The sequence below is a fragment of the Gadus macrocephalus genome, chromosome 23, assembly GCF_031168955.1.
Source record: "Gadus macrocephalus chromosome 23, ASM3116895v1".
Lineage (NCBI taxonomy): Eukaryota > Metazoa > Chordata > Actinopteri > Gadiformes > Gadidae > Gadus > Gadus macrocephalus.
This window is the reverse complement of record NC_082404.1, coordinates 16,141,551-16,164,050: the sequence shown is the minus strand read 5'-3', so window position 1 is coordinate 16,164,050 and position 22,500 is coordinate 16,141,551. Positions and strand designations below refer to the sequence as shown.

Here is a 22,500-nt window from a genome sequence, read left to right as displayed (position 1 = left end):
TACACAACACAACATAACACAACAAAGCGTTACACGAGCGTAACAACATCAGATTCACAAAACGTCACACCACAACACATCACAACAAAGTGTCATATGAGCGTAACAACATCAGATTCACAACAACCCCTTATTCTATTCTATTTTATCCTCACGTTTCTGAAACACTGTTTCCTTCTATAATCTATAGTTATAAATGTATGTCCTTCCTTATCCTAAAGGCACTAAGTATGCATACATCCTATGCTATCTGATCTTATCACCTCATCATCTTCTCTTAGGCGCAACAGGGAACCAACTTACCTGCAGCTCAGCTCGAAGCCTCTTGTTTTCATCGTCCAGCTTCGCCTCCTTTTTCTGCATGGAGGAGATCTCGTTGTTCTTGCTCACACGGAAGATCTCGTACTCTTTCCGCAGCCGCTCGTACTCGGCCGCGTACTCCAGGTCCACGGAGCCCGTGGACTTGAAGCTGGCCCCGATCACCCGGGGACCCCGGCGGAAGGAGCTCCTCAGCAGTCGGGCCTTGGGCTTCACCTCCACGGGGATCACACAGGCTTCGCCGCCTTCGCCCCCGTAGCCGTCTTCTATCACCTCCCCGGGACTGACCAGGGAGGAGGCGGTGCCCATGGTGCCTCCGATCCGATGGCGCTCAGTGCTGGGAGACGTCCATCACCTCTCCCGGACTTCTCGAAAGCCTGAACACACAAACAACACAACACAGCGATACACACCCTGTCTCCTGGTAGGACTGTCTGCGGTAAAAATGAGGGGACACCTTGTCCACGTTATAACCACTTAATAGAAGAGTTATAACCACTTATGTAGAAGCTCACTACACTATCGGCCACAAGCTGCTTTGACTTTTGTCACACAACTTTCTTTAACTTTTTTAACACAACAATGGGGGAAAAAAACATCGAGACTGTGGGGGTGGCTTGACAACTTAGGAGTTGTAGTTTGACTTAAGTTTAACGCGATCTCACCTGAACATCACCGGGGTGGGTCAGGAACCCACTCAGTAAGTCTACCGCAGACAACGTAACACCGTGGGTGCGTTCCAACTCTAAAGTGTACTCAAGGTCCGCCTGGCTCCGTCCTGCTGCCTTGGTAACAGAACGCCCTACGGTGGCCCGCAGCGTTCCTGTGTTGCCAGATTTGAGAAGCCCCTGACTGCAGCCCGCAGACGGAGCCCACATGGAGGGGGCTGGCACTCCGCCCACATGGAGGGGGCGGGCACTCAGTCCACATCGAGGGGGCGGCCACTCAGTTCACATTGAGGACTGGTCAAACAGCATCTTTCTTCTTTAGTTTCTGATCCCGTTTCCGACCTGAAATTAGCTGAAATTTACCTGAAATTAGAGTCTGCCCGCCCGAGCGAGTGATGCCTAAAACATGCAAGTAAGTGAGACTGTCAAAATGCTTAATCAATTTAGTAATATTCATGCAATTGTAGTGACTACATATTGGGTTCGTGTTCCCCTCTTACTGATCGAGTGTGGGGGAACTGGTTATGAGTCACGGGGTCTAGGGGGACGGGTTATGCGGTTGCACGAGATCTAGCCGTGCACTGTGAGTGATTGTTCTGTTCTGTTTTCTTGGATTAAACGGTTATAATTAAGTTGCCTACGTCCTCCTTTTCCTCCGGCACTACACAATTGTGTATTATGTCTTGTTAACTACCTAATCGTCAAATCCCGCCGGCTGTTACACCCCCCCCTTCCCCCCCAAAATGCTAGGTCAATTTTCAGCATCATAAGGTTGAATGATATAGTCATGTCATACACCGTTTGAAAGCTTACAATCTCAGGAATGTCAATCAATGTCAACCATTCGGTGGAATAAATATGTTTAGTGAATGTAGATCAAATATATCCTAGTGTCTTAGGTCAAAATAGCCCCCCTCACCCTCCCCCACCCTTGGCGCATTCTTACTTTATCGTCGTTGTGGATATCCTTAGCAATGAGTTGATACTTCATGTTGGGTCTTGAAATGTTCATAAGAGTCCACCGAAATCGAATATCAATATTATTTATATATAGAAAACCGAAACGCTGCAATGTTTTTTTGTAGAAAACTGCTTTTATGTTTATACTGGTTTTCTTTGACTTTTAGAGACACGTCAGTGTAATTGTGGATGGCGAGAGCCCTGAAATACAGCTGGACAGCAGCGGTCTTCATCACTGCCCCTTCTGCAGATACAAAGGGTCAAAATGTGCTATCGACTATCACATTAAAGGCCATGCCTCGGTTAAATACAGAGGTACATTTTCTTAATTTATTATTATTATTATTATTGTTATTATATATTTGATACCATTTTAAATACACTATTTAAAATATGTCCATAATGAAAGCACTTATTATTAATTGTATATCTTGTATATTTCTTCTTTCAGAGTTCACGATCATAAAGTGCGGTTTAGATTGCAGGAAGAAGACGCACTTTCATTGTTATAATTGTGCAATAACAATTATAGACCGACAACAGATATTAAAGCACCTGGAATCGCACAACACCCCAGAGGGCCCTCCATTCACCCCAGTGGCCCCTCCAGAGAGACATGTGGCCCCTCTAGTCACCCCAGTGGCGACTCCAGTTACCCCAGTGGCCCCTCCAGTCACCCCAGAGGCCCCTCCAGTCACCCCAGTGGCCCCTCCAGTCACCCCAGTGGCCCCTCCAGTCACCCCAGTGGCCCCTCCAGTGGCCCCTCCAGTCACCCCAGTTTTTATTTTTATAAACATAAATATAAACCACTTCTCCTAATTTACAGTACGCAATGTACATTGTCATGGATGGAAGGTGGGACTTTGCTGAGGTATGTTTACATAAGTGTATCATCACTAGTGGAGGCAAGGTTTTTTTGTCACTCTTGATTTGTATTTGTTAACCCATTTGACTATTGTTTCTTTTGTCAGTCAAACATGAAGCAAATACGGCAATGGTGGTGCCTTGTTCTTTTGAAGAACTTCCCCATGCCGTAAGTGTCTTAGATTGGGTTTAACGTTTCCTTTACAGTTCTGAAATCTGTTTTATTTCCAGACAAAACTGAAGACCAGGAACTGGAACCTGGGAACCTGGTATGTAATATTGTGTAATGCTGGAGGTTGTATGTATAGCCAGATGAAATAGTTCTGATGACTAGTTGAATTGTGTTTTTTATCACTGAAAACTCATCAGTAGTAGTAGCCTTTGTTTGCATACCATTTTGTGGTTTTGGAGGGTGTCAAGTACAGACACAAATAATTTTTCTTTCTTCTTCAAGGAAGATGATGTTGTCCTGAAGGACACAATTCAGGCAGCAGCATGGTGCCAATTACAGTCCTTCAAGGACAGCGTTTCTCTCCCAGAGGTCATTGGGATGGAAGGTTGGGAGCAGATGGCAGCATCAACACAGCGCAAATCCCATGACGGCGGGGATGAGGAAGAAACGTGGAAACCATTCAAATTCTCATTCAGATTACATACTGACTATGAACTGTTCTGTGTGGAGATGATGGACAGGAGAAACCTGAAGGTGTTTGCCTCTTTTGAGTCAAACATCTCTCCCCGTCCCCCTCCCCGTGACGCCTGCGCCACACAACTCCAATGTAGTCTGATGATGCAGCATAATGGCGGCGCTTGGCAGCTATGGCGGCGGTGACGGCGATGTCGGGCGACAGAGCGTGAAGCGAGAGTGGCGTCCACCTCACTGAGGAAGGCGTCAGTGTGTTCCCCCCCCCCCCCCCCCCCCGTTGAGACTTTGTTTGTTCTACTCTTTATTGATTTATCTTTTATGTTAATAGTTTACAATCTATTTTTCGTAGCTGTTATTTTTTAATTGTTTCGTTGAATAAAAAGACTGTTGTTAGTGCTCCTGTGATTGGTGTAACTTAATGTGCTTCACACATGTAGCTTTTCATTATGTCTATTGAGGTACATTTTTTGCCCTTAGATGTGGTCACTTCGTTATTCCTCACATTACATCTGTTAAGGTCATACCTTGGGGTCCCAGTCTTCATAGTTCCCCAAATCTTATTTTGGCTCTTACTGGGCCTGTAACTCTCACAGACAGACGGGTACAGGAGTTCGCACACGTTGCATTGTTACAGGCAAGGGTGGATTACCGCACGGGCACACCGGGCACATGCCCAGGGGCCCAAGGGCGGTGGGGGGCCCTAAGCCAGAGCTTCTGTGTGAAGTCGCTGTTAGTAACTTTTAATGTGGCATTGTCGAAACAATCAGTAGAGAAATACAAAAATTCAAGTGAAAACAGCAATAGTAGGCCTATTAATACTGAGTAAAAAAAAAAAAAAGATCACTAGGGGGCACTATTTCACTTAGTGAATTTGAGACAGGTCACGAACAAGGCACTGTGATTTAAACATGGAGCAACGGCGAGCGGTTGTAACGTGAACTCTTAAGTGGAACCTTAATAGGTCCATGAGTGGAACAGCTAAGCGAAAAAAAAATAAACAAGAGAAAATGTATTTGCAAGTCGTTTAGGCTATGCTTAACTTTATAATAGTTCCATGGTACGCAGCAAGAAAGATACCCAGTCACAATACTCCCGTACCATCCGTTTGTATAATTTAATTAACAGCATGGGCTCCCGCTAGCTTAACATAGTATTACCGTTTACTCTTGCATTAACAAGAGCAGCGGAAATCTGCTCAATCGTCAATGTGGTCGGAGTGCCCGCCCGCCCCCTCCATGTGGACTGAGTGCCCGCCCCTCCATGTGGGCTCCGTCTGCGGGCTGCAGTCAGGGGTACTTGCCAGATTGGGCTGTTTAGTAGTAATTACGGGGGTCGACCGAGGGAGGGGGCCATTTTCAAGCGTTTAAATTTCAGACGGGTTAGCGGGACTCCCACTCACAAACCCTGATAACATCTCTACAGCGGTTTGGCTGCTCGGCCGTCGGGCAATTGCTATGCAAAATAGTTGTGTGCTGTGATTTTACAACCTCATAAAAGGAAACGCAATGTATACATAATGTTTTAGGCGAGATGTAACTATGAATGAACAACAGAACAGTGAACAAAAAAGGGAATATCATAAATTGTATATATACACTTTTTATACACACTGAGGGTTTTGGTTTTGCCACACGACTCTGTTTATAACCGGAGAATTGTGAGGGGAAACGTGATAAGTTATAAAAGTAAGTGTAAAAGACTATTTAATACACAATAAACGGTCCCATTCTCGTTTTGCCGTTACAACTATTGGGCAGTAACGAGATGACGCCCGTGACGTCACCACAACGGGGCGTCGCGGAGCTCCGAGTGAACTTCAAGAAGACATTAACGGTACGCAGCCCGAAGGAGTCATTAACGGGACGCAGCCTCAAGGAGACCTTAACGGGACGCAGCCATTAGCGGGACGCAGCCCGAAGGAGACATTCCTCTGCTAGCTAGCTCCGGCTCCCTCCGCTTAGTTTACATCACAGACCTGTTGATAGCGCTTAGCACCATTAGCATCCCATTCTATCTTGGTCATATTACTACCCCCCCTCCTTTACGAGCAGCAGGGTTTTAAAGGCGGTCTTGTGTACATGGAGTCCCTGTCGGAACGGTCTGTGAGGATTCCGCTGGAGAGCTACAGCTAATACTAGCGCTAATGCTAGCAGAGACACCGCTTGACTTTTAGCCGTAGCAGCTAGTTAGACTGGCTAGCTCTCCCCTCCACAGCTGTTGGTTAGCTCGGCTAGCTCTCCCCTCCACAGCTGCTGGTTAGCTTTGCTAGCTCTCCCCTCCACAGCTGCTGGTTAGCTAGGCGAGCTCTCCCCTCCACAGCTGCTGGTTAGCTAGGCTAGCCGCTCTCCACATCTGGATCCTCATTGTTTGCACCATGGGCGTCATCTTCGCCAAGCTGTGGAGCTTCTTCTGTGACCAAGGTTAGTTAAATCGTTTAACTCTGCAGCATGATGTTTGTGATGTTATGTTACGATGTCGCCAAGTTAACAGTAGATTGAAAAGTTGACTTCAACTCTCCAAGTAGTCCACTTCTATTGTCTGCTTCTTCAGAATCAGAAATCAGAGGTACTTTTATTACATCGTATTTGTAGAAGTACACACGAGTAAATTCCATAGGCTTTGTTCCTCAATAGCCACATAGCAGCAACAATCCAAGAAAAAGTAAATAAAGATATGTAAAATAATAACTGTTCAAGTGGTAGTGGTACCAGCCACCACATCTTCTTCAGACACTCCTCTGTGGGCACTTGCCGCTGTTTGACTTGTTTTAAAGTTGTGACTGTAGTAGAAGTGGCTTTAGTTAGTGTGTTGGATGGATCCTGGTGGTTTTAACAGGTTTGTGACGTGGAGAAACGCCTGGCTACTCTAAGCAGAGTGTGGCTGCTGGGATGATGCTCTTTGTTTAGGGAACAGTTGTTCAGCCATAGCTGTGGTCACATCCCAGTCAGCACTATTCATTATAGCGGAATTCTTCTCTCACCCTCCTCTAAAGTTAACTACATGGCCAACAGCAGGGCAGACCACGTCAAACAACAATATAACCTATATGCATCATTTAAAGATACTTAAAAAAAAAAAAAAAAGACTCTACTTTCAACCCAGCTCCACCACCGATACACTTCTACTGTCCATTCACCACTAATGAGGATTACCACACATCTTTCCTAATCCTCCTTCAGATGAGGATTATCCACCAGTGGACTGTTGTGCTTTCACTCTCGGGGGCAGATCTGTATCTCCCTACCGTTCCCTGTGTCAGCCTGCACGGCACTAATCGCCTCCTTCCACTATAATCTCCACAACTTTAACGTGTGTATTCAACTAAACGGAAAACGGTTCTCTTTTAAATGTATGTGATGAAGGCCACATTAAAGGGTTGCTTCCGTCACCCTACAGCCCCAGGGTCTTCCACCCCCGTAAGGAAGCATCCACATGCTAAGTACTCCAGTACAATGGAGTACAATGGCCTCACTTCCTTCCTTTAGCACAGCCCCCCTGACCTCACTTCCAGTCGGCACCTGTAAAGGTGGAGATGCCAAAGCGCTTCAGTATGACGTGTGGCGTGTGTGTGTCCGCACCCGAGCCGGGACACAGTGTCATCAGAATCACTCCGGCATACTGGAGCTGGTCGGGTTGGGAACAGTACTTGTATTACAAGTTCTGTCTGTATCACAAGTACTACTGTATTTGTAGTACTGTACTACGAATGACTTGCCGTCTACAAGCATTATCCAAAAGGTTTTGTTTGGCATTTATAGTATTATTACATATTTTCTGATGATCAAGGTTTCTTCCTTGCTAATTAAGGTGGTTTTTCCTTGCCCTCTGGTGGGGAAGGGTCAGGGGTGTGTGATAAATATACGGCCTGTTAAGCCCTTTGAGACTGTACTGTGATATACAAACAATGAAAATAGAGTAAGCAAACGGAAAAGAGTTCACATTCGAGGAAGGAAAAACCAAGCGGTTAGGGAACAGTGGATCGTTTCCTAGTGTGGTGTGGTATGCTGTGGTGAATTGGAGGAAGTTTTGTTTTTCATGCGTGTTTTTCTTTCTTCATGTTTTGTCCAGAACACAAAGTGATCATTGTTGGGTTGGACAATGCAGGAAAGACCACCATACTCTACCAGTTGTAAGTACTACAATACTCACTAACATACTCTGCCGTATACTATTAGGCTCTACTGTCTATTATACTCTACTATATACTATTACCATATACTGCTAATCTCTACTCTCTACTATTATACTCTACCATATACTTCTATGCTAAACCACATTTATTATGTAGTTTAGTTTAATGTGTATTTATTCAATGGTACAGATAGGTTTAAGTGATTAATGGTAAGTAGACAAGTCGTCATGTTACCTACAGCTCCAGCTGTCCCCTGGGAGCCTGGTTTACGCTTAGCCATGTTCTTAAGTGTGTGTGTGTGTGTGTGTGTGTGTGTGTGTGTGTGTGTGTGTGTGTGTGTGTGTGTGTGTGTGTGTGTGTGTGTGTGTGTGTGTGTGTGTGTGTGTGTGTGTGTGTGTGTGTGTGTGTGTAGTCTTATGAACGAGGTGGTCCACACGTCGCCCACCATAGGCAGCAACGTGGAGGAGATCGTAGTGAAGAACACACACTTCCTCATGTGGGACATCGGCGGGCAGGAGTCCCTCCGCTCCTCCTGGAACACCTACTACTCCAATACTGAGGTAAACGTGTACAAATACTGAGGTAAACATATACCACTCCAATATTGAGGTAAACGTGTACAAATACTACTCCAATACTGAGGTAAACGTGTACAAATACTACTCCAATACTGAGGTAAACGTATACCACTCCAATATTGAGGTCAACGTGTACAAATACTACTCCAATACTGAGGTAAACGTGTACAAATACTACCCTAATACCGAGGTCAACGTGTACAAATACTACCCTAATTCCGAGGTCAACGTGTACACATACTACCCTAATACTGAGGTAAACATTTACTACTCCAATACAAAGGTTAATGTGTACAAATACAACTCTAATACCGAGGTAAACATATACTAGTCTAATATTTAGGCAAATGTCTGCGTTGCGAAACATATATATTATATTATAGTGTATTTGTGGGGAGGTGAAAAGTTTTCCAGAGACAGATGGAGCGAGGCAGTGGCAGGTCAAAGGCCCCTCCCCCTAGGTCAAAGGTTACACTCTCACTAAAGCTCCTTTCTATTCAGTGTGCTAACAGACGGCCGTGTCAGGGAAAGGAGAGCCACACACTGCACTTGGGCCTGCAGTGTGTAGTTTCTGATAGGAAGAGACAGAACCAGGTCCTTCTTGCCTCTGCAGTGTCTAGTGTCTGATAGGGAGAGCCATAACCACGTCCTAATAGACCCTGCGGTGTGTGTGTGTAGTGTTTCTGTTGGTGGTCTCTGCCTCTAGTTGCATCATGGTGCTTCTTTGTCTGTAGTTTATCATGCTGGTGGTTCTCTGGCTGTAGTTTATCGTCCTGGTGCTTCTCTGTCTGTAGTTTATCATGCTGGTGGTTCTCTGTCTGTAGTTTATCATCCTGGTGCTTCTCTGTCTGTAGTTTATCATTCGGTTGCTTCTCTCTGTAGTTTATCATCCTGGTGCTTCTGTCTGTAGTTCATCATCCTGGTGCTTCTGTCTGTAGTTTATCATCCTGGTGCTTCTGTCTGTAGTTTATCATCCTGGTGCTTCTGTCTGTAGTTTATCATCCTGGTGCTTCTGTCTGTAGTTTATCATCCTGGGGCTTCTGTCTGTAGTTTATCATCCTGGGGCTTCTGTCTGTAGTTTATCATCCTGGTGCTTCTGTCTGTAGTTTATCATCCTGGGGCTTCTGTCTGTAGTTTATCATCCTGGGGCTTCTGTCTGTAGTTTATCATCCTGGGGCTTCTGTCTGTAGTTTATCATCCTGGGGCTTCTGTCTGTAGTTTATCATCCTGGTGCTTCTGTCTGTAGTTTATAATCCTGGGGCTTCTGTCTGTAGTTTATCATCCTGGGGCTTCTGTCTGTAGTTTATCATCCTGGGGCTTCTGTCTGTAGTTTATCATCCTGGTGCTTCTGTCTGTAGTTCATCATCCTGGTGCTTCTGTCTGTAGTTCATCATCCTGGTGGTGGACAGCACAGACCGAGAGCGGCTGGTCATCTCTAAAGAAGAACTGTACCGCATGCTGGCCAACGAGGTAACCACGACGACGTCCATAAACAACCTACACATTAGGCTTAGGAACATGTCCTAAACCAGTGTGTGCGTGCGTGTGTGTTGGTGTGTGCGTAGGATCTGCGTAAGGCTGCGGTTCTGATCCTGGCCAACAAGCAGGACATGAAGGGCTGCATGTCTGCAGCGGAGATCTCCAAGTACCTCAGCCTGAGCACCATCAAGGACCACCCCTGGCACATCCAGTCCTGCTGCGCCCTGACCGGGGAGGGGTGAGACACACTCTAGATCTATAGACACGCATCTATCCCTCACCGGGGAGGGGTGAGACACGCTCTAGATCTATAGACACGCATCTATCCCTCACCGGGGAGGGGTGAGACACGCTCTAGATCTATAGACACGCATCTAACCCTCACCGGGGAGGGGTGAGACACGCTCTAGATCTATAGACGCGCATCTAACCCTCACCGGGGAGGGGTGAGACACGCTCTAGATCTATAGACACGCATCTAACCCTCACTGGGGAGGGGTGAGACACGCTCTAGATCTATAGACACGCATCTATCCCTCACCGGGGAGGGGTGAGACACGCTCTAGATCTATAGACACGCATCCAACCCTCACAGGAGAGGGGTGAGACACTCTATATCCATAGACACACTGTGTGTGTGTGTGTGTGTGTGTGTGTGTGTGTGTGTGTGTGTGTGTGTGTGTGTGTGTGTGTGTGTGTGTGTGTGTGTGTGTGTGTGTGTGTGTGTGTGTGTGTGTGTGTGTGTGTGTGTGTGTGTGTGTGTGTGTGTGTGTGTCGTACCCAGGTTGTCCACAGGTGAAGCGGTGAAGGTGTTAAGTGTGTTCTCGTCCCCAGGTTGTGTCAGGGTCTGGAGTGGATGAGCTCCCGGGCCGGTCTCAGATAGCCCCGCCCCCCCCCCCCCGGTGAGCAAGAAAAAAATGGTCACCTTTGACCTCTAGAGACTAAATAGGAAGACCTGACCTGATGATGGAGCTGCTATTCTCATCCTCGTCGACCAATGGGAGAGGAGGAGCCAACACTACATACATATCATGTTGTCATCGAAGCCAGGGCCGGACGGGCCGGCTTTGATCGGTGGAATCACGTTACATTAAGTTCTCTCGGACATCGGTGCTTACAGAGCCATTTCATAAGCTACGTTCATGTGGTGCATTATGGGTAAACGATTACATACCTTCCGTACTCATTCCAGCAGCTTTGGCGTGCATGCTAGGTCGTCACACGCACACACACACACACACGCACACACGCACATGCACTAGATCATAATACACATTAAGTCATAGCACATACACAGTTGTTAAACAGACCCATTAAGTATCTACACACACCTGGGTCCACACTAATAAGTTGGTGGTGTGTTATACCAAAACAAGGGTGTAACACACACACACACACACACACACACACACACACACACACACACACACACACACACACACACACACGGGTGTTATACACATGCTAGATGATATCACATATCTGGTAGGCCATTCAACACTTTCGAACATAACAGCTTATTTCAACAGTATTTTAATTTTAGTCAAATGTTGCTAAATATGATTTGATGTATTTTCATTTTGATTAAGATGTTTGCCTTTTTAATAATCTTTTATGATGCAGGTTTATATCACACAGACCTATGTGTTATTACATGTCCTTTGCTTCTAGATGCCTTTAGCTGTGTGTGTGTGTGTGTGTGTGTGTGTGTGTGTGTGTGTGTGTGTGTGTGTGTGTGTGTGTGTGTGTGTGTGTGTGTGTGTGTGTGTGTGTGTGTGTGTGTGTGTGTGTGTGTGTGTGTGTGTGTGTGAGAGTCAAGGTTAATGTTCTCAACATGTTCAAAGTATTTTTACACGCTGATGAGGACCATGTGGACTCAACAGCCAGGAGAGTCTGACCGTGTGTGACCGTGGTCATGCATTTGTTTTTAATAAAACTTTTATTTTGAATCTTAATTCCCTTTGTCTGCTTGACCTGGCATGCAAAGAGTTGTGTTTTCCTAAATTAAATCGTCTACAACCCGGAGAAGCAAAAAAATAAAGATTAGGTGGACACCATGTTTAAGGTAACTATAGCCTATACATGTATTATTGTCTTCATGTTTTTGTACCATTGTCAGCCACAAGGGGGCGCCATATATCAAGCCACCTGTAGATCCGTTATTTTGATCAGCTGATCCTTGACCGAATACATTTTTTTATACATATTGATCAGTTATTGGACGTTAAAGTAAACTAGGTTTAGGCATCTAGAAGCATTTTTTGGAAGATGAAATTGCAAAAAATATTCATTTCAATATATACACTGATGATAATTATAACTGGTACAGGTCTGTGCTGTTCCATAATATACACAGCTATGTATTTTAAAAAGCAGTTTGCTTAGATTTTTTTAGTCGGACAACTGGTACAACTATGATACGTGTTTGAACTTGACACGTGTTTGAACATGTGTCTGAATGCTGCAGCGGATTAATCTCTGTTTTATGAATCCCACACACGCCCGCTCAACCAGATCCCCCAGGCGGAGGGATTCAGGGCCTGGCTGGAGTCCCATCTCAGAGGTAGGTTGACCCAGCAGAGCTGCAGTCTTTCTGGGAACACGTCTACACCTAGCCTGGAGCTCTCTCCTCTACCTCCCTCAGCCTCCATCAGAAAAGGGAACCGCCAGCCACACCGAGAACGGAAACCAGGATGTGAGCTCCCCGACTAGCGATGTGGAGGCTCCCAGTGCCACCTTAGAACCACCACCACCCACCTGCCTAGACCATGGGAGTTAAAAACCACCACCGACCCTATAGAGCCAGAGAGAACCACCACTAGACCCACAACAAAGTTGATATTCTTTCATGACCCTGGCCTTACGTCCAGAGGGAGCGTCTCCTCCGTCTTCATCTTCATGACAACCAGAGCATCATAAGAGGAGTCGGTTCTTTGTTTTGCGGCTGCTATCAGTTTCAGCACCGCAGGTGTGGAGAGCCGAGGTACATCTCGAACGAGTCGTGTTTTGAGGCGTGTTCACTGTAGAGGGCTGACGTGAATATGAATGAGGACGGTGGTTCCGTGTATTAACTTCATGTTCCACCTCCTCTGAGGCTTTCAATTGCATGTCCCGCTGGTGCATCCCGCTGCACATAATGGGAATCAACCTGCCACGTTTCTCATCTGTTCTCTGTTTCTCACTACCAGTGTCGTTATTTCAACCCATGTCCCATTTTTTTCTCTGTGTGCTCTGTTCACTAGATGTCATGTTTTCTTAAATTTGTCACGTAATAGATGCTGTGTGTAAATGATACAGCGCGTGTGGGTTAACCTGGCGATTGTTAGTGCTTGGCACTTGGTTCTATGAAAATCCTTTCTGTATGCTACTTAGCTGCAAAAAAATACTTATTGTAAGTCGCTTTGGATAATAGCGTCTGCTAAATGCCCTTTAAATGTAAATCTGATATTATAATTATAGAGTAGATGTGCATCTAAGTGACGGCTTAGTTTAGAGGACATTCTGATGAGGTCTCGATCTGTTTAGGCGGGGCAGCGGGCGAGTTCCAATAACAGCTCACACCACCGTATGCTCATCTCTATAGAAATATATCGATATATATAATTTGATATATAGAGATATATCTTAAACATTTTAGAGCTATCCAACTAGCTCTATAGAGATGAAGATATATATTATCTATAGCTTTATCCATCTAGCTCTAGAGAGATGAGGATATAGCTTTCTAGAGATATCCATAGCCCTATAGATGAGGATATATCTGTAGAGATGAAGATATGTTTAGTTTAAGTTATCTCCATAGATATTAATATTTATATGTAGAGATGAAGATATATCTAAAAATAGATATTTATATCATGTAGACGAAGATAGCTATAGAGATGATATGTCCGTATTTAGGCCTATAGAGATATCTAGGCTATATCTGCAGATGAAGATAATTTTCCATAGAGATGAACATGAACTTATAAATATTTATGCCACTGTGTGGAAACCATAAAGATCTTGATCATTGATTCTATTTGAATAAATCGCTTTTCCATAATTCAGCGTTCTGGAAAGACCCCAGATTACCTCTAATTGCACTCTTATGAAACTTTCTCGGAATCCCTCAAGGTCTGAGATATTCCTTCTCATCTCATCCTTTTCTTGCATTAATATTGATATTAAAATGCAATCCCGGTCTCCGTTTAGATAATTGGCTCCTAACTCTCTGAGCAGTCAGCGAGCGTTCCCTGGCCGGCTCCCGCCTCCTCATCTGCAGGCTCCACAGCAGCCTCGGGCCGGACAGCTGGACCGGTATGAACGTGTGTTAGTTTATTATAACATTAACTACGAATGTCATCCCGTGGCATTGAGCAGGCTTAAAGCAGAGGTGGCACAGTGCCACCTCTGTGTGGTTGTAGTCAGTTTTCTGAATATGAGGTTACACTCCTTCGACAGCCAGGGCCATGGGGCCTGGCCGTGACTTGCTAGTCGACCTGTAACGTCCAGGGGTCTCATTTATAAAACTGTGCGTGGGATCGCTACTAAAAGTGTACGTACGCCCAAAAACCAAGTTTTGCGTGCGCCAAAAAATATCCAGATTTATAAAACCCTGCGTACGCCCACCGTACGCAATCTTTTCTTTATAAATCACAGACTGCCTACAAGTGTGCGCAGCTGAATCAGCTTCACGTTCCGCCCTGTACACGCCCCTTTTTTAACTACGAACGGTCAATGCAAATTACCTCATGAATTCGATCTGCATATAAAACAGACTCAGATGCAAGTATTTTGTCTTATCGGAAACAATGACAGAAGTACTGAGTAAAGCAAAAAAGCGAAATTTCACGGTGGTCACGGCGGTCACGGGATTGGGATCGCAAACAACAAAAAGCAGAGTGAGTGGCAACATGTTGCTGCAGTCACTGTTGATTCCCACGTGGTGCATGGAGATGCGCTGGTTCAGCCGCGTTGTGGATGCGGGTCCCTCAGCAGGGCAGGCGTTGATCAGACGTCTTCCCAGGCAGGGCGCGCGGTCTTCTCGATCACAGGGCAATCTTCAGAGGCAATCGTCTTCTCACTCCTCTCTCTTCAAGACGGTGTCACGGCACCAAATGTTAGATTTCAGCTTATTTCTAAACTGTTCGTATAGACTCTGCGTTGTGTATTTTCCGTCGTAGTAGTAATTCTTGAAGTCGAAATCAAAGCAACTTGACAGGTTGGACCAGAGGGTTGAATAGATGGTTTATTCCACGATGTAATACAGCGAGATACAGACTTAGGTTGAATAATCCATAGTGGACACGGTTGAGGACGTGTTCCTTGGCTGTCGAACCCTCTTCTCACCGAACCAAAGGGTTGGGGCGAGTATTATACGAAAAGAGAATACATGAATAACACGTAAACAGAAGCACTCTAAGCCTTGATAAGATATATGGCCCTGGCTATGTCCCAGAGGACCGGGTCGGTTCATCCTTGTTGAGACATAACAAATGGCAGATGTTGGAAATAACACCTTGTATCAGTGTGAGAGGCACTGATAGTTCCTAGACTAGAAATGTGAACACAGAGAGACACTAAAATACACCAACATTCTACAGGTGGTAACGGGATTGGGATCGCAAACAACAAAAAGCAGAGTGAGTGGCAACATGTTGCTACAGCAGTGAACTCTCTTCATGCCGCTTTTCCACTGCATGGTACCAGCTCGACACGACTCGACTCAGCTCGCATTTTTTGCGTTTCCACCGCGGTACCATGGTATCTGGTACCTGAAGTGGCTGCTTTTTCTAGTACCTACTCGTTCTAGGTTCCAAGCGAGCTGAGCCGATGCTAAAATGTGACGTCGGCAGACGGCCGGCGACTGATTGGCCAGAGAGTGTGACGAAGTCACGAGAGCGACATGGCAACCATGCTGGTAACATCCATAGCAGCGCCGCAGCCAACATGTTCCACTTCTCCAACTTCTTCAACATGCCAGCTAATAATAGTAATGCGATCGATGTCCTCCATTGTTGTTATGTGGGTTCTGTCCATGTGTGGGTTGCGTATGTGTTGTTTGCGTCGCGTACACAAATACGTCACGGCCCTTTCGCGCAGCCGACCCCGCCCACGTCCAGGAGGTACTATTTGCGGTGGAAAAGCACCCGTGCTGCTACCGTGTCGAGTCGTGTCGTGTCGAGTCGTGTCGAGTCGAGCTACATGTGCGGTGGAAAAGCGGCACCGTGCCGCTTTTCCACCGCACATGTAGCTCGACTCGGAGTGCACAGTCTCAGAATTAAAAAATAAGTGGTCTGACATAAAGTTACATATTTTTATGTAGCCTACCAATAAATCGTTATGGTCCCTAAAAACCCTCTCCCTCCGAATCCTGCCATTTGCATGGTCCGCCAGAAGTGCCATATGGTGCAGCAATACCACGGCGCTCACCTCTGTATTTAGGTTACGGGTCGGGAATAAGACTGACCGAGAACACCTTGGATAATCAGTTTGTAATCACCCACGTAAAATGTTCTTGAACATAACCCCTTTTTAATGCCTGATTTGTCATGAAAAGCATCAAGAGTAACGGACAACGATTGTGATGAGGAGTGTGGCTTGGTTTTCCACACTTGGGATTTAATTGACATTTGATTATGTGTTTACAGTGTCACATAAAAATATTCTGTTATTGACACATGTTGGACAGATGCTTTATTCCATGCAGTCGCGCCGTGGACAGTATGGAGTGACGGGATTAAATATAGAGATTTTTTTTTAATTTATATTCTAAGGAGATGTTTCTGGAGTTATAACTGAGAAGCAGTTGACTTAAATTATTCTGATTACATAGATTTAACGCATGATACGGGTTGAAATTAAATTTATGAAGGGCGATGATAAAACATAATCGTTCTTCTCACTCTACAATTCTTCGGTCTGACTTCAGTTCACCACCACACCATCTGTGTCGCCAATTCTCCTTTTCCTCCAAACTATGCGTACGCATAGTTAGAGTTTGCTTTGGGCTGCGCACATTTTCCCGTCAATTTTATTTTTTATAGATCACAACCTTGGCGTGGAAAGTCACGTAAGCCAATTTCAGCCCCATTTTGTGCGTACGCAACGGTTATAAATGAGACCCCAGGTGAGTGTAGCATAGGTCCTGACCGCTGGGTGGCGCCATGCACCCCTTCACCTGTGTTCTTCGTGAATACAATTAACCGTTTATCTTTAATACTTTATTCTTCGAGTTCAACCTCCTTGTTGTGACTGAGCTTATGTACATCTACTTTTGTTTTCTGTAAGTAAACTATAAAAATACTCAGTCACCTAGGCCTACTGCACAAAAAAAAACAAGAATGTAAACTATTGCGGTTTGTCTGCGATGTGACGGCAGAGCTAGCTGTATCGTCCCTAGCTTAGCTCGTTCCTAGACGAGCTTGTTGCTGCAATTTACCCGTACTCCTGTAGGAGGAACTTGGAAGGGTAGGTGGTAGAACAGAAGGAGGAGGAGGAGAAGATCTGATGATGAGGAGGATGAGGAAACAGGCTGCCTTCCTCATTCACCACCACCACCACCACCTCCTCCCCCCTCTTCCTTCTCCTCCTTCAACCCTGACCATCTCCTCCTCCCACATCCGCCTCCTCCACTCCCCTTCTCCTCTTCTCCACCATCACCTCCTCAACCTCCGCCTTCACCACCTCCCCCTCCTTTCAACCCCACCAGCTCCTCCTCCTCCACCACCTCAGATATTTCCTATTTCCTATCTATCATGAAATATGTATTAGATCATAAATATGTATTCAACTCGGGAGTACATTTGTTTCCTTCAAACCACCTCTCCCACAACGGCTACCATTCAATCATTCTACCTGTGTTGGTGTGTATGTGTCTGTGTGTGCGTTTGTGTTAGTTTGTGTGTATGTGTGTGTGTGTGTGTGTGTGTGTGCACCTGTGTGGGTGTATGTGTGCATGTGTGTGTGTGTGTATCAGCGTTTGTGTGACAGTTTTTGCACACCTGTGTTTGTGTGGGCGTATGTGTGTGTCAGCGTTTGTGTGTGTGTGTTTGTGTGCGTGTGTGTGTGTGTGTGTTTTTCTGTGTCTGCCTGTGGGTTCCGAGCGTTCCTATTGGCCTCCCGACGTTTACCACCGGTATCAGCAGCAGCCGAGGTCGGAGGTCAAGTTAAGTAGAGTGAGAGGACAAATGTAGAGGGGAATCACATCTGTCTTTTAATACAAGTCGCGGCGCTTAGCCCAGTGGCAATTGGCCGCTGGGCTCCTCGAGTTGTAAACGATGTGTCTTCTTTATTTAACTTACTTACTGCGGCACTCTGAAGCCTTAACATCATTTCTTTCCAAGCCTCTAAATCAAACAACGCCTCGAAAGCTAAAGAGAATTCATGTTCATGAAGCAGAGAAGAGGCTGCTGACTGGAGAGATATTAACCACTACTAGCAATGCTAACACAAATTAGCATACAATAGCCATGCTAACACAGGTTAGCAACCGCTATCCGTGCTAACACAGATTAGCAGCCACTAGCCTTCATAACACATAAGCATCCGCTAGCCATGCTGACACAGGTTAGCAGCCGCTACGCTAGCCATGCTAACAGAGGTTAGCAGCTGCTCTCCATGCTAACATAGGTTTGAAGCCCCTATCTCTTCCTGTGAGCCATGCGGCTGCTAACCTGTCTTAGCATGGCTAGTTTTAACTAGCCATGCTAACACAGGTTAGCAGCCGCTAGTTATGCTAACAAAGGTTAGCAGCCGCTAGTCATGCTAACACAAGTTAGCAGCCACTATCTCATCCTGTGAGCCATTCTGCAGGTTAGAGATATTAGTACTACTTCAGCGTCCCTGCTGATCGATATTAGATTGATAAAAGATGATGGGATTCACCAGAGGTCGGAGAGATGCTGCCCTCTCTCTAACGTCTTCAATTTCATTACGCTCCTCATCTCAGAGCCCTCCCCCTTTCCAATCACGTCTTCACGTAAAATAAAAGTTCAATTATGTTCTTAGTCAAATAAAAGCGTGACCATAAATCACTTCAATAAAAACCATAAAGTAATCTCAGCATGCAGTGGATATTAATCAGAGAAGAGAACGTTTCCCAGACTGACTGAACACCAGGGGAGTCTTTAAAGTGGTTGTTAAAGAGACCCTCATATGATACACACCATCCACACATAAACACAGACACACACACACGCGCACACCTTGTTGCGTAATAACCATAAAAGTCATTTATTGCCCATTGCTCCACGGGTAAAACGTTCAGCCTTAACGTACGCAGCGACCTAGAAACAGAAGTGAAAGGACACTTTTATTAGAAAGCTACGTTTATTTAAGGATCATTTAAGGTGGAGGTTGAATGTTTACATGTCTTGTCTGGTGAGACCGCCTCTCCAACACCGGGAGAACCGCGTCTGATGGGGCAGCGAGCCGGGCTAGGGGGAGCAGGGATAGGGGTAGCGGTGTTGCTGACTGCTGTGCTCCGCTGTGTTCCCGGGTACGTGGCGAGCTGTTCCGCTCCCCGGGAGAGGGCCTGTGACTTCAGCCCCGACTGTGAGGACGGCAGCGATGAACTGGACTGTGAGTACACCTGGAATATACCTGGTTAGAATACACCTGGTTGAAATATACCTGGTTAGAATACACCTGGTTAAAGTTCACCTGGTTAAAATATACCTGGTTTAAATACACCTGGTTAGAATACACCTGGTTAAAGTTCACCTGGTTAAAATATACCTGGTTTAAATACACCTGGTTAGAATACACCTGGTTAAAATATGCCTGGTTTAAAAAGACTTGATTAAAGTACACCTGGTTAAAATACACCTGGTTAAAGTTCACCTGGTTAAAATACAACTGTTTAAAATACTGGTTAGAATGCAACTGGTTGAAATTCAGCTGGTTAATGTATACCTTGTTAAAATACACCTGGTTAAAGTTCAGCTGGTTAAAAGTATACCTGAGCAGAAGTTCACCTGGGATAATACTTTTCCTGATTGATTTTTTAATGTTCGCTTGGATAACTAGGAAAACCCATTTCGCTCCTCACCATCCCTGGAAGGAGGGATCCCCCACTCTGTGTTCCTTCTCAAGATTTATTGAGAAGGAATTCTTTATTCTTGCCATTTCGGGCCCTGGGGTGAGAGGGGTGTCATACATATAGCTCCTGTAAAGCCCTTTGAGACTGGATCTGTGACTAAGGGTTACCCATGTAAGAATGATCTGAGCTGACCACTGACCTGACCTGACTAAACCTGACTCAACCTGACTCGAAATACATCTGGTTAAACACACCAGATTACCAGTAAGTGGTTTAAAAATCCATTGGTTTGACTCACTGTCACATGTTGGCAAAACACAGAAAATAAGTACACAATTCTTTTTTTGAATGACTATGGCTTTTAGGAGCCTTTTGTGTGTCAGGAATCCCCCCCCCCCCCCCTGGGATTCTCGGGGCTTTCATCAGTGGAAGTCGTTCCCTGAACGGCTGCCGGCTGACACAAAGTCATGAAGTCTGGCAGGACATCAGCTGGTTGGTGTGACAGATCTCTCAGCCTCCAGCAGATTTACTGATCACAACTAATGTTCTGTTTGGTGTGAGGAGATAGATGAGTGGTTAGGACTAGACCACTAAACCAACCTCTCTCTCTGTCAGAGGTCTAGTAGACAACCTCTCTATAGTTAGAGAACTCGTTCTCTAACCTCTGTCTGTGTTAGAGGACTAGTAGACCAACCTCTCTCTAGTTAGAGGACTAGTAGACCAATCTCTCTCTCTCTCTCTCTCTCTCTCTCTCTCTCTCTCTCTCTCTCTCTCTCTCTCTCTCTCTCTCTCTCTCTCTCTCTCTCTCTCTCTCTCTCTCTCTCTCTCTCTCTCTCTCTCTCTCTCTCTCTCTCTCCAGGCGAGGTGTATCGGCGCTGTGACTTCCAGGAGGGGTACTGTGACCTGGTCCAGTCCCCGGAGGCGGTGCCTGGATGGACCCGTCGACCCGGAGGTCCCGGGATCAAACGCGACCACACCAACAACCAATCAGGTAGCAGCCGGTCACATGTCCCCACGTATGATCCAAGATGCAATTCACACAGGTTGCTTTTAAAACAAGAGGCCTTCACGTTAAATATTATTTAGGAAGCAGTTCTTAAATCAGATACTCAGTGGCCATATGGCCATAAAGTTTTCCCCCTGTCCCCCCTGGCCATTCAAAAATCTCTCTCTCTCTCTCTCTCTCTCTCTCTCTCTCTCTCTCTCTCTCTCTCCAGCCTACTTCCTGTCTCTAGAGCCAATCAGAGGCCAGGGATCAGCAGCAGAGCTCAGGAGTCCTGTCTTCCTCCCCTCCCTCACCTGCCAGGTGACGCTTTGCTTGTTACTTGGTTTGATGCCAAACTGGTTCATTTGTTTACCTTTGGTTAATTGGTTAATTAGTTAATTAGCGTTAACGAGAGGCCGGGCCGTCCCCATGACAACAGTCCGTCTCTCCTCCTGGACCAGGTGAGGTTCTACCACCACACTGAGACCAGCGATGGGGACCTCCAGGTGCAGGTCCGGGACCCTCTGTACGGCCGGACCACCCTGCTGTGGAAGGCCTCAACCGCCGGGGAACCACGGCAACCCAGCCCGGTCTGGGCGCCATGGCGACGCACCGTGGTCCAGGTCACCAGTGACCGACCGTTTCAGGTAGACCCCTTTAGCGGTGTGTAGCAGTGTGTGTGTAGCAGTGTGTGTGTGTGTAGCAGTGTGTGTGTGTGTAGCAGTGTGTAGCAGTGTGTGTGTGTGTAGCAGTGTGTGTGTGTGTCTAGCAGTGTGTGTGTGTGTAGCAGTGTGTGTGTGTGTAGCAGTGTGTGTGTGTGTAGCAGTGTGTGTGTGTAGCAGTGTGTGACGTTGTTAGCACCCTAGCAGGTAGTTCTAGTCAAGGTGTTGTAGTAAAGTGATGGAGGAGACCTGAAGGAGCCAGCAGTGCACGTCCCCACGTTGGAGACAGATGGCGTACCCATAGCAACAGATGGTGTCTCCGTGGTGACGAGGCGGGGTCAAGGACAGACCAGGGTGCCATCTGGGGCCTCTGGCGGTCTGTGGGCAGATGAGTCCTGCTGTTCACTGCCCTCCAGATACAGGAGGACAGGGTCAGGTCACTCTGCTGCACCACCAACACCTCCATCCTCACCACCACCACCACCTCCAGAACTACCACGTGCATCTCCACCACCACCAACACCATCACCCCCATCACCACCACCACCACCCCCATCACCACCACCACCAACACCATCACCCCCATCACCACCACCACCATCTCCATCACCACCACCACCATCACCCCCATCACCACCACCACCACCACCCCCATCACCACCACCACCACCCCCACCACCATCTCCATCACCACCACCACCATCACCCCCATCACCACCACCACTACCACCCCCATCACTACCACCCCCATCACCACCACCCCCATCACCACCACCACCATCACCACCACCACCACCACCACCCCCATCACCACCACCACTACCACCACCACCATCACCCCCATCACCACCACCACCACCACCACCACCACCACCACCCCCATCATCACCACCACCACCACCACCAACCCCATCACCACCGACACCATCACCATCACCACCACCTTCACCACCACCGCTACCACAAGCATCAGCAGCATCCCCGCCACCACCACCACCACCACCACTACCACCACCACCACCACCACCATCACCACCACCATCACCACCACCATCACCACCACCCCCATCACCACCACCACCACCACCACCACCATCACCACCACCACCACCATCACCACCACCACCATCACCCCCATCACCACCACCACCACCACCACCACCATCACCACCACCACCACCACC

General features: G+C 46.6%; 3 protein-coding genes and 1 long non-coding RNA gene across 5 annotated transcripts in view; 3 read left to right on the top strand and 1 right to left on the bottom strand.

Moving 5' to 3' along the window:
- Positions 1-1,133, bottom strand: part of acad11 (acyl-CoA dehydrogenase family, member 11) — a 35,810-nt gene extending 34,677 nt beyond the window's left edge. The window contains exons 1-2 of the mRNA XM_060045103.1: positions 984-1,133; positions 304-695 (exon numbers count right to left, since the gene is read on the bottom strand). Of these exons, the coding sequence (XP_059901086.1) occupies positions 304-627 (324 nt within the window). The 5' untranslated portion in view covers positions 628-695; positions 984-1,133. The remainder of the gene's footprint in view (positions 1-303; positions 696-983) is intronic.
- Positions 1,134-1,185: 52 nt separating this feature from the next.
- Positions 1,186-4,396, top strand: LOC132452467 (uncharacterized). Its single transcript, XR_009524333.1, has 5 exons — positions 1,186-1,398; positions 2,114-2,261; positions 2,398-2,817; positions 2,918-3,079; positions 3,265-4,396. It is a non-coding gene; the product is annotated as an uncharacterized LOC132452467 (long non-coding RNA).
- An 856-nt stretch (positions 4,397-5,252) lies between these two features.
- Positions 5,253-11,600, top strand: arl8 (ADP-ribosylation factor-like 8). 2 transcript variants are annotated; one of them, XM_060045114.1, is made up of 7 exons: positions 5,253-5,876; positions 7,525-7,585; positions 8,001-8,148; positions 8,198-8,323; positions 9,553-9,636; positions 9,732-9,883; positions 10,480-11,600. In XM_060045114.1, exons 1-7 carry the CDS (start codon positions 5,831-5,833, stop codon positions 10,526-10,528), a joined length of 666 nt encoding a protein of 221 aa, XP_059901097.1. In that variant the 5' UTR covers positions 5,253-5,830; the 3' UTR covers positions 10,529-11,600. The 2 variants fall into 2 exon arrangements, with proteins under 2 accessions (XP_059901097.1, XP_059901098.1); XM_060045115.1 differs by lacking the exon at positions 8,198-8,323 and having other exon boundaries at positions 5,260-5,876.
- Positions 11,601-18,319: 6,719 nt separating this feature from the next.
- Positions 18,320-22,500, top strand: part of malrd1 (MAM and LDL receptor class A domain containing 1) — a 28,772-nt gene continuing 24,591 nt past the window's right edge. The window contains 4 exon segments of the mRNA XM_060045720.1: positions 18,320-19,209; positions 20,529-20,660; positions 20,887-20,975; positions 21,116-21,301. Coding sequence (XP_059901703.1) covers positions 19,047-19,209; positions 20,529-20,660; positions 20,887-20,975; positions 21,116-21,301 — 570 coding nt within the window. The 5' untranslated portion in view covers positions 18,320-19,046.